Source organism: Sapajus apella, unplaced genomic scaffold, assembly GCF_009761245.1.
Source record: "Sapajus apella isolate SASKATOON/1434 unplaced genomic scaffold, GSC_monkey_1.0 scaffold42, whole genome shotgun sequence".
NCBI lineage: Eukaryota > Metazoa > Chordata > Mammalia > Primates > Cebidae > Sapajus > Sapajus apella.
In genome coordinates, this window is record NW_022436982.1 from 18,899,110 (window position 1) to 18,911,670 (window position 12,561).

At 38.2% G+C, this 12,561-nt stretch overlaps 1 protein-coding gene across 7 annotated transcripts in view; it reads left to right on the forward strand.

Moving 5' to 3' along the window:
• Positions 1 to 4,387, forward strand: part of FREM1 (FRAS1 related extracellular matrix 1) — a 191,757-nt gene extending 187,370 nt beyond the window's left edge. For all 7 annotated transcript variants that reach the window (XM_032300158.1, XM_032300156.1, XM_032300157.1 and 4 more), the window contains one exon: positions 2,073 to 4,387. In XM_032300158.1, the coding sequence (XP_032156049.1) occupies positions 2,073 to 2,272 (200 nt within the window). In that variant the 3' untranslated portion in view covers positions 2,273 to 4,387. The remainder of the gene's footprint in view (positions 1 to 2,072) is intronic.
• Positions 4,388 to 12,561: the final 8,174 nt, after the last annotated feature.

Here is a 12,561-nt window from a genome sequence, read left to right on the forward strand (position 1 = left end):
GAAAATTACCTTATGTTTATTAATTCGTTTAACAAATATATGTTGGATGCCCATTATATTACATATAAAATGTAAAATGTATTTCATTTATGGCAAGGTGCTAAGTAAAAATGCAGGGCCTACATTCATATAAAGTATGAAATAATTTAGAATTAAAAAATTATATACATGTGGTGTATGTATAAATATAAATAAATTATATATATAATTAGAAATTTCCAAATAATTAGAAATGACTTAACTCCCGTTAAGCATTATAGGTAGGCTGGGTATGGTGGCTCACACCTGTAATCCCAGGACTCTGAGAGACCAAGGCTGGAGGATTGCTTGAGCCCAGGAGTTCGAGATGAGCCTGGGCAACATAGTGAGACTTTGTCTCTATGAAAAATTTAAAAATTAGCCAGGCATGGTGGCAGCGAATAGTAGCCCCAGCTACTTGGGAGGCTGAGGTGGAAAGAGCCCTTGAGACTGGGAAGTTGAGGCTGCAGTGAGCTGTGATTGTGCCACTGCACGCTAGCCTAGGCAACAGAGCAAGACCCTGTCTCAAAAAAATATATATATGTGATTTTAATTTTATTTCTTCTTTTCTGAAGTCTTAATATGTTCTACAGTTTTAACAGTAATAACAAATCTTCTTTTTCTTTCCTTTTTTGAGATGGTGTCTTGCTCTGGAGTGCAGTGGTGCGATCTCTGCTCACTGCAACTTCTGCCCCCTGGGTTCAGGCAATTCTCCTGCCTCAGGCTCCCTAGTAGCTGGGATTACAGGTGCGCACTACCACACCTAGCTAATTTTTGAATTTTTAGTAGAGATGGGGTTTCACCATGTTGGCCAGGCTGGTCTCAAACTCCTGACCTCAAGTGATCCACCCGCCTCAGCCTCCCAAAGTGCTGGTATTACAGGCATGAGCCACTATTCCCAGTGGAATAACAAATCTTTTTAAACCACTTTAGAAATAGAATTTTCAGGGCATATCAAAGTCAATATTCCCACTACTTCTCTTTAGAGGCATTGTATTTGAATAATCTATAACAGTTCCCTCTCTTAACTTTTCAATATTTCTGTAGTACTCAGTAGGTCCCTAAATTCAGAAATGATCTGAATATTAACGGACAGGGCTGGAAGATAAGTTTTCTCTACATCCAGAATGACTCATTGTAAGGCTCTGTCCTCACAATATGCTTAGGCATCATGTCATCTAATCAATAATTCAAGAAAAAAATCCAGAAGAAGATATGGCATTCCTCACCAAAAGTATTTCATTTGATTCCACTCAAAAATACTGACTGAGAATCAGTTGGGGGAAGGTAAAATGCTATATATCTAGGACTGTTTTCATGGTCAAATTTGATTTGGGGAATGTTGGATCACACTGTGGCAGGGGGTTCCTTTCTCATTTTATTCTTTTTTTATTTCTATTATGAAAGAGAGTAAGTGGGGGAACGCTTCTTTAAGAAAATATTACAGAAGCTTTATAACATTAAAGTGTAATTTGCAAAATTTGCCAGTGGGGGTAGAGAGGCAAGTTGAGAAAATCTGCTTTTTATTGGAATTGTAGCAGATTGAAACATCTTAAGCTCTCGACTCAAAATAATACATAGTAAGCTACTTTCAAATATGAATATAAATAACGAGGAAGAAGAACAATAGGCAAAAAATATCTGTTTCCCTGTGATAGGGCTTCTGCATGTAGGATGATATGAGTATTAATAACAGCCGCCATTTATTAAACACTTATATATGCCAAGAGCTTTACATGCATTATCTTATTTAATCCTCAAAACAACCCTAAATGTACTATTTTTATGCCCATTCCTTAGATGAGAAAACTAAAACTCAGAGAGGTTAAGTAACCTGCCCAAAGATACTCATCTAGCAAGTAAGTGGTAGAGCTAGAATTGAACTGGGATTTGCCTGACCCCTTGTGTCTTAGGGTATTCCCAGTTCCTATCCCTTGTTTTAGAACCTGGGCCCATATTTGCATGTGAGAACTGAGCTTAGAGCAATAGTTGGAGATGATATCTAAGTATAAATGCAATAAAATTAATTGGCACATTCTTTTGGTTCACATTAGGTTTGAATGATCAAGTGCGTGCTGGCCACTGGGCATGGATCGGTGGTGAACCTGTCTTCTTCATCAATGGGAGAAGAGGGCTCTCTCAACACTCCAAGCCTGGAAAGAGCTGTGTTTTGGTTCAAAGACTAGGGAAATGGCAAACAAAAGACTGTAGGAGAGCCAAACCTCACAATTATGTATGTTCCAGAAAAGTTTAAATATAACAGGCCCTACAGGTGCCCCCCTGGAATTTGTCACCTATTTATTTACAGGATCTGCGACTATTGCTCCATAGAAAACAAACTGTTGAGTGATTGACTGGGTATACTTTTGTGATTCTGTCCAGTAAAAATGGAACATTTTTAATAGTGCCAGAAATATTGATAAATGAATATTTTTTACAAGATAAGATACAATTTTTGTCTCTCAATACCTTTTACAATAAATGCCAGCGGTATTATAAAGCATAAGATTGGTTTATTCCAGAAGACTCCCACCCTTACCCTACTCCAAATCTCAGGCAGTACCAGTCTCATGGTCCTTGGATTTTTTTAAAAAAAATTTTGGTCCCATTACCTCTAATAAATTTATTCTGAAATACATATTGCAGGTGCTCCCACCAGTTTAGTTTGAGTGAAGCTAACTCTACTAGTTCATTTAACCAAAGTTGAACTGCAGAGTTGTACCTTTGGAGCCCTTTAAATGAGAAATCTAAGATTAGAGGCTATGGATAAAAAGAATTTTCTATGGTGAAAAAGACTTTAGATGAAAGAATCTCGTAGGTGGAGGCTCATCTACAAAGCTGTGGTTCATGTAAGAATTCAGGGGGCTGCCTGTACTTCAGAGTTCTACCCATCACTGTTCATGAAACAGATCTCCTTTTCCAATTTGAATGTTGGCATTCTACCATCCTAGAGCTAATGGTTGAGTTTCCCCAGCCTTACAGAGTCATGAGAAATTTCAAGTAACATAATCTCTTCCTCTGTGTTTATTGTACTGACAAGCATTTCTCAAGGACATTTGGGATAAAGAGTATATATGAATGACGGTTGACATATGGAAGAAAAATACTGCTCTTTCAGAGGTGTCCTGATGAACTGCACTGATGAACAGAGAAAAATAATACTGAAAACAGAGCCCTTGAAAGTCTACATTCTCGGAAAAGATTTTGAGACAATTTTGAGCCCTTAAATCTTTAATATTTGCAGAAATGCCACGTTAACTATATTCTCTAATGGAAAGGTACCTTATAAATTTATAATCTCAGCAGAGTGGAACATTTGTGTAACAATGAAGTATGTTGCAGCCTTACCAGAACTCCCTTCTGAAATCAAGCCTTAATTACAGGAAATTAGAACTGTATGTCTGAAACATTTATTTAAAGTTTTTCTCTTTTCATAATTACTGAGAAATATGGTTGTGCCAAATGTCACTTGCTCTGTGAGCACCAATGTAACTTCAGAATCAAAACGGGGTTATCACATAGATGGGAGCTCTGGTGCTGGTTTTGTTATAAAAATACCTTGAGTGTTGCAGACACTAAAATTGCTTGAAGAAAGTCAGTTCAAGTTCTGGATACAAAAACATGACAAGCTTGTTTTATTTCAGTTCATTTATCAAGGTTATAATTAATAGAAAATTTACAAAGAGATTGGAATACGATTCAGACATTCTGCCTATTACTTAAAGCTAAACATAATTGTAGTGTCAGAGGGTCCTTAACTTAGATGACACAGGTGAGCTCCAGACTGGCATAATGTGTAGGTTCTCTGTGATATACAAGCAGTTTCTGGAAGTTTAATCAAAACATACTACACCCATCCTCTTACCAGCTCCAGTCAAATTCCTTCTGGTCCACTGGCTTCTTCCATGTGGAAATGTGAGGTTTGGGCTAAAGAAAAAAAGAGTTATTTTTCTAAAGGGTTAAGTCCTAGGAAGGAAGTAGAAGTTTGGGAAATTAGAGATTCAAGGGCCACTCCCTCTGCTGGAACTCTAAAACTATATCAACCATCTATAACTGGAAATCTAGAAGTATGTCAACTATGTAAAATCTGGTCAGCATGGCAGATTTATAATACATTTCTGCAATATAAATGATAAATGACACTGAACTAATTGCAAATGTAAGTATAAAGAGCGAGTGTTTTGATTTTTAAAACAATTAGAAATACTACAAGAATATTTAAAAATAGTCCTGATTGTGAAAGCATTAATCAAGTTGGAAAATTCAAGTCATTTTAAGAAGGTAAAAATAGAAATTTGGAAAAGTCTGAGTGGTGGGCAGTATTCATCAAACCTTCCTTTTATTCTTACAATTGAACTTTGACTCGGGGGGGAGAAAAATAAATGATTGTCAAGGTTCCCTCTGCTTTGACTGATAGTTTCTGATGGGAGTGGGAAGGAAGGAAATGGAGTAATGGATAGAATGGGAATGAGAAATTACAAGAGAGAAAAGGAGAGAAAGGTGAGAAGGGTTCAGTGGAAAGGATGGGAACTAATGGTAGCTAGGAAGGAAAGCATTAAGAAGGACCCAGCTGAAGGTACAGCTCTTCTCTCCAAACTTCAATACCAACTCAGGAAAAGGCCCCCTGTATCAAGGGGCATCAATCCAGCTCAATAGTACCTAGCTTTTCAAAATCTTTTGATTGTTTGGTCTTTAACAAACACACAGCTTTAATTTGATTTTTGTTTTTGTTTATTTTTAATACAGCCAGAAAGATATGCACATATTTTAATTTACACTATGGTTCTGTATAATTTAAACCATAGACTGGTGCTGATTAATTTCTGCAACAAAGCAGCATATTAAATGTACTGTATCTAGTGTTGTATCAAAATTAATAAAAGAAATTTAAGTTCCAAGACACTTTTCTTTAGCTTTCAACATTTTATCTTATTCCTGGGGACACATGGAATTTTAGATTTTAATGATGCTATTTAGCGAGAATGGAGGAGAAAAGTCAACATGTTTTTTATCTTTGCTGGTCAGACCAGCCTTTAGTTGTATGGCTTCCATGTATCCCTACATGCGACCACCATTCATTTGACAAATACTGAACATGGCATGCCAAGCATGCAACTGACATTGTTCCAGATACTGGAGATATTGTAGGGAATAAGATAGAAACATAAAAGTATAAAAGCATACCGCATATATGCAAATTTATAATAGCATTTTACGCCTGAAGCTTTTTATCAGGGAGGAAGTCACAGTGAAAATCAGTGATTACATTATCCCTTTTCCAGATACAAACAGCTCAGGCTGAAGTTTGTTATATTTTTCTCTTGGTTAAGAAATTGATATTAACTTCCTAAATTTTAATTAGGTCAAAGTGTTATTGATAGCAGCTGTCCCAAATTTTCTGTCTCCAGAATCAAGTTAGAAACTAAAGTTTCTATATCTAGTTAATTTTGTAACAATTACTCTTTCCAAAATGAGGAGTACATGTCTTTATATCTTAGGGATTCCTGGAGTAACAGAAATTAAAGAGAGATATCTTTGATATCATCTTTATTAATAATCTCATGTTACAACAGGGAAAGTTACTGTGTGAAGAAATCAGCACTAGAAGTGAGGCCTTCCAAACCTTAGCCTGAATTTTTTCTAATTATTCCACATATCTATCAGCATTCTGAGCAGATAGTTTTATTATATTCAAGTAAAATACACTCGTCTTTGAATAATAAGTATTATAACATTCACCATATACTTGAAAACACTATCATAAGCAAAAGGCAGACAGAAAGGGTCACATATTTTGTGATTCCATTTATATTAAATGTTCAGAATAGACAAATCTATGAAGATAGAAAATAGATTAGTGATTTCCAGGTGGGGGAAGAGGATTGGGACTAACTACCAGTAGGTACTGGGTTTCTTTTTGAGGTGATGGAAATATTTTGGAGTTTTATAGTGGTAATTACAGAAACAGTGAATATACTGAAAACCACTGAAGTATGCAGTTTTAAATGGTAAATGTTATATAAAGTGTATCTCAATAAAAATGTGATTAAAATCACCATATAAAATGTATTTTTAAAAGCTAAAAATGGGTTGATATAACTGTATATTTATCTTGCTCATCCAAGATATATTTCTGTCTTTGCCCTATATCTCACCTGGATTTTTGTTTATTTGTTTATATAATTGGTTAAAGGGAATGAAATGCTGATTTGACATATTTTAAATTTATAGTACTATTTTATTTATCTTCCTCTCCTTTCTCTCCATCAATCACAGGGGGACTATTACTAAGGGCAAAGTGTGTCTGGATGTCTGTAATGTACAGAACACCATGATTTTCTCAAAATTAATTTTACAAGCCTTTAGAACAGGATTGTGCGGGAAATGAATATACTATCCTTATAACTTACACATATAACTTCATTTTGAGCAGTTTTTATAAGTCTTACGTTCTTCTAGGCAATAAAGTTTAGTTTATCTTAAGACAGAAAGGAACAAAAATCAACCAACACTTCCATTAAAGGCCTCATGGTAACCTGCATCACTTTTTCCAAGCAATGACATACGAGTTCACCTTTTGCTTCTATCCCCATCTGTATTTTTGCTTTCCAAAAGCAATCAATCTCAATTTATCCTACAGAAAAAAAATGTTCAAACCCAACTATATGCTGCCGACAAGGAACATACTTTACATATAAACACATTAAAAGTGAAAGAATGGAAAAAGATATACCATACTATAAAACTAGTCAAAAGAAAGCTGGAGTGGCTAGATTAATATCAGAGACAGCAAGTTTTAGAGCAAAGAATATTGCCAAGAACAAAGAAGCTTATTTCATAGTGTTAGTGGGTCAATACATCAAGAGAACATAATAATTCTAAACATTTATGTACTAATAACAAAGTTGTTTTGTTTTGTTTTGTTTTTTTGAGATGGAGTTTCGCTCTTGTTGCCCAGGCTGAAGTGCAATAGCAAGGTCTTGGCTCACTGCAACCTCTGCCTTCCAGGTTCAAGTGATTTTCCTGCCTCAGCCTCCCAAGTAGCTGGGATTACAGCCTTCTGAGTAGGTCGTGCCTGCCACCACGCCTGGCTAATTTTTGTGTTTTTAGAAGAGACGGGGTTTCGCCATGTTGGCCAGGCTGGTGAACTACTGACCTCAGGTAATCTGCCCACCTTTGCCTCCAATAGTGTTGGGATTACAGGCATTAGCCACTGTGACCAGCCTACTAATAACAAAGTTTTAAAACACATGAAGCAAAATGTGGTAGAACTTCAAAGAGAAATAGATAAATCTCTACTTACAGTCAGAAATGTCAATACGTCTTTCTCAATAATTGTTGAAACAAGTAGGCAGAAAATCAGTGAGAGTACAGAAGTATGGACACTATTAACAAAGTGAACTTAAATGAAATTTATAGAGTATTCTGCCCAACAACAGCAGAGTGTACATTCTTTTCAAGTGCATGTGACACATTTACTAGGCAGACCATATTCTGGGACATAAAGTAAGAATAAATAAAATCCATAAATTTTAAAGGATTTAAGTCATATAAAATATGTTTTTTGACTACTGTGGAATAGTACTGACCACACTTGGAATAGGGTGACAACTTTAAGCAGTGCTTGTTCTCACCAGTAACCAACCTTAGCAGGAAGAAGGAGCTGGGGGTGGGAGAATTAGGCTTTTAACTTGCCATATCGCAAGTGAGAACTTTGCTGCAGGCTGGATGTTTGTGTTCAATATGGAAATGTTTTCAGTTTTTGGAGGAATCCAGATGACTAAGGGAGTCCTTTCTAAAGGACTAATGAGAGTTATGATCATTGATACACAACTCTTATTCTAAAGAGAGATAAATTAGGGATTCGTTTTTTCACAGGACAGAAAGGATGACCCTATTTGCTTTGTTAATGGCTTGGACCTGGGTGATAGTTATTTTCTATCACCCAAAGAGCATAGCTTCTCTATGGAGCCACATTTTCAAAATTTTCTTTTACATTCAGCATTGAAGGAACACATTTGTTGCATATATTGAGGAGGCCTGTGTTTGCAAATCATGCCCCAAATCAACACTTACAGGTCTAAGTGGTGCTCATCAGAGAGAAAGGTGGTTCCGTGTACATAGGAGTTACTAAGGATTCAGGCAGAGGCTAAACAGAATGGCCCAGCAGGGACTGGCTCCCAGTAAATTATTTTCTTGCTTACAGATTTCCTACCCAGTGGACTCACTGGGGTCATTTTAGTGACTAGACACAAATAACAGGCTTCTTAGAGTTTCAGACTTGAACCAAGTTGAACTTTTGCAAATGTGACTAAGGCCTGCCAGCTTGATGGCAAACCTGGGCCCAGCATCAGGTGCCAGCAGAAGGCAAACCCTGGCTGGAAAGTTGTGCTTTGCTTTTCATTTTATTGTCACAATTTTTCACAGTTTGCCTCATGCCACCTTGTTACTTAATTCCCACACCTCGGAGGAAAAATGTGTAATCCTTTAATATTTATGTTACTTACTTAAGATACTTAAGATTATGTTTCTGCCTAGGTGTTGCCAAGATAGTCAAGCCAACTCTTGTTTATAGAGGGTAGAAAATATAAATCTGTCCAAACTCTTTCACAAAATGAGGGCCTTAATATTTCCAAAGAGTTGAATTTGGTACTACTCTTGGAGAGCCTTAGAGAAGCGTTGTCAATACAAGGCGTCATTGTTTTAGGTTTCCTATCCATGACTTGCTTTTTTCCCCAACTTTCCTCTCTTTTGGCAACTTCTCCTCACATTCTGTCCTACATTTGGCCCTGAGTCAGTTGAAAGCTTTGCAAGTTGATTTTCCATTCCCATCTGAATTTTAGCTTAGCTGTGGAACTGTTTTCCATGTGTTTTTAATCATTTGTCCATGTGTTATGAGCTCATAGGGACAATATGGTTCCCCCAAGCTGCCTGCATTGTATAAGCAGAAACTGGCAAGGTGGCCAGTGGGGGAACAGTTTTCAGACAGATGCCCCCTACACTCATTTCTGTTGGTGATACACCACCCCCATGCTCCAACTGGAGTAAAACAATTTACAAGCTGCATAAAGTTACCCAACAGACATGTAGTCCTCTGGCATGAATTACCTCTTTTAGGAGTGTGATTATCCTTCAGGGGAGACATGCCTGGGAACTGTGGCTGGTGTGACAATGTTCAAAGGCCTGCTCTGAGACTGTGGCCAGGCTGGGAAATGAAGAATGGTTTAGTCCCAGATTCAATGGAAATTTGATTTTAAAATAGAATCTAAACACAGAGAATCAAGGATAAATTCTCCAGGACAAAGAGATACTTCTTAGAAAGTAAAATGTAACAAGGGCCTATGTCAGAAGTTTCCTCTCACATTTTTATTGGATTCAGTATGTTAAAACAAACATTGATTCACCTCCTAAATGTAGAGTGAGAGACCAGGAATGGAAGAGAAACAGAAAAATACATTAAACAAAATCCCTTTTCTCAAAGTTGCTGACAGGGTGGTCTCCAGCAAACATACTCCCTGCCCTTGAGAAGTCCTCTCCTCCTTGTTAGGAAGATGTGCACGTACCCAAATTAAGCCAAGTCCAAGTAATCACTGAAGGGCTGAATCAAGAAGGAACCTGGCTTTTCAGAGTCCCAAATGAATCTCAGTAGCATGGATGAGATGTCTCCCTTGTAGATCAAGAGTGGATGTGAGAAAGTAGAGGTGGGTTGGGATAAAGCTTCCCAATATTTGACTGGTAAAGGCAGAAGACAACACTGAAGTGCAGAACCTGAAACCTTCTATGGAATTAAGAAAATTTGAAATGATCAAACATTATATAAAAGCATCCAGTGGAATGCAAAGGGTTGACAATTCGGGGTCAACTATTGAGTAAAGTTGGTTGGAAAGGATGTGATTCCAAGAGCAGAGTGGAAAGGAGAAACGAACTGGTACGGTTTGATGGTCAAATGTGAGGAGACTTACTTATCTGATAGCTTTTATTTTTCTCTGCAGAAAAAGGGGTCATTTATTGAAAACAATGGAAGAGGCAGAGAAGTCAATGGTTTAAGATAATTAGAGAAGATTTTCACTAACCTACATGGAAAATGAGTGAGTTAAGTAGAGGAATGAGAAGGATTGCTAAGCAGAGTTGAGGGTTCTGCTGAGACAGAAGGCAATTTGTATAGAATCAATTTTTAGCCATTTTGTCTGGGTTTCTGAAAGCATCTCCGATTCCAGGTGTGGGCCCAGAGAAGATGAACAGCTGGGTGTTTTCAGGGTCAGACTTTCTGTTGTTGTTGTTATTGTTTTGAGACAGTCTCTCACTGTTGCCCAGTCTGGAGTACAGTGGTGCAATCTCAGCTCACTTCAGCCTCTGCCTCCCGGGCTCAAGAGATTATCTCATGCCTCAGCCTCCAAAGTAGCTGGGATTAAAGGCAGGTGCCACCATATCTGGCTAATTTTTGTATTTCTGGTAGAGACAGGATTTCACCATGTTCGCCAGGTTAGTCTTGAACTCCTGACCTCAGGTGATCCACCCGTCTCGACCTCCTGAAGTGCTAGGATTACAGGAGTGAGCCACCATGCCTGGCCCCAGTGTTGGACTTCTATTAGATGGGTGTGAGAGAACAAAAAAGGGACTAGAGAGTTAGAAATATTGTAAAAGTTTGAAGTGATGGACCATGGAATCCAAGCTGGATAGGAAAGAAAATGAAGACAAAGAATTTATGTATGTTAGTCAATTAATTACATAATTCATTCATTATTAAATGAACATTTCGGGGAATTTACTATGTGAAAGGCTGTGCTACAGTCTTAGCTGATGACTAAACAGATCCTACTTTTATGGACTTTAAAATCTGAAGTAGAGATAGATGTTAAATGTTCAGTCAAAAATTATTTCATGACAATGGTGGTAGTAGTATTACAGGGATGAAGTAGGGTCAGATGCTGTAGGAACTGAAATGTTGTTATGAAAGAGTGGAATGTGAGATTCACAGTTTAGAGTGGAGCTGTTCTTGGTAGTAACAGGGATCAGAATGTAATGGGTGTAGGCAGGCCACCTGGCACGAGGGTGGTCAGATTTCAGCCAGGGTATTGAATAGGACTTCCATGGGATACTGATGGCATGCTAATGGTCAAACCCAACCACATGGACACTGAAGCCACCCAGGATGATAGTAAGATTCAGGGTGAAAAGAAAGACAGGGGCCTAAATGAGGAAGACAGGGCAAGTAAATTGTCTCTGCAGACATTCAGGGACATCAAGTTAAGTGCCTGACGTCATAGAGTTTACAAGCTGTACTGCAGATCAAGGAATCATCTAGTTCTTTTGGGCCACAAGTCTAGAGATACTTCCACTGACATTACTTAGCTCTGAGATCAGCTATCTACAGAAGGAAAAACAGACAAGTTAAATTTTAAAGATGAGGAAAAAGGAGAACGACAGAGGCAATGCACTGGTGACTGCGTCCTGAACTGACTGTAAGTATAGACACAGGCACTGGGGATGGATGGACAGGTGGGAAGGTGCAGCACATGGTGAGGGACAGCTCATGCTGCCTTGGCCTAATTCTCAGATTTGCAGGAGCCCTCTCTGCGTTCTTGGTATGCAACTGATTAGACACATGTAGGTATTGTTCATGACTGGTGTACAGTACTAGAAACATCCTCAGTTGCAAAAAATAAAATACCCCCAATACGTCAAAATACTTCTCAATGGTATTGGGAGTGTTTTGGACAGAGGGCGGTGAGATCACTGAAACTACAGACAGAATAAACTAATCTTTAAAAGACAATCTAGGCATCAGTGCCTTGAAGTGGAAATGGGGATTTTTTTGTCTGCAGTTACACCATTTGATATTTGTCCTTTTCCACTGGTCACACATTTTGGTATCTTTGGGTGACAATTTTAAAAGATTGAATAAAGAAACTGACAGCAATGGTTCTCTCCATGGCAAGGACAGGCAGCCTGAGGTGGAGCCAGAGCAAGAACAACCTTTCATTGTGCATTGTTTTGTGTGTTATTTAAATTTTTTGTTACTATGTGTATTTATTACCTACTCAAAAATAAGAGAAATGTACTGCACCATGTCTACAGTGCTTCCTTGAATTCAACAAATATTTATTATTAAATAAAATTAGCTCAGAGAAAGCATACAGTTCACTATGTCTTTGGGATTTGGATCTACCTGACAGTCCCTGATTAGTACAGGAATGATGCCTGCCTAAATTTTCTTTTTGTTGTTGTTGTTTGAGACAGAGTCTCCCTCTGTCTCCCAGGCTGGAGTGCAGTGACGCAATCTCGGCTCACTGCAACCTACGCTTCCCAGGTTCAAGCGATTCTCCTGCCTCAGCCTCCCGAGTAGCTGGGATTACAAGTACCAGCCGCCACACCCAGCTAGTTTTTGTATTTTTAGTAGAGATGAGGTTTCACCATGTTGGCCAGGCTGGTCTCGAACTCCTGACCTCAAGTGATCCGCCCCGCCTCAGCCTCCCAAAGTGCTGGGATTACAGGTGTGAGCCACCATGCCTGGCCTAAATTTTCTTTGTAAAACTTATTTTG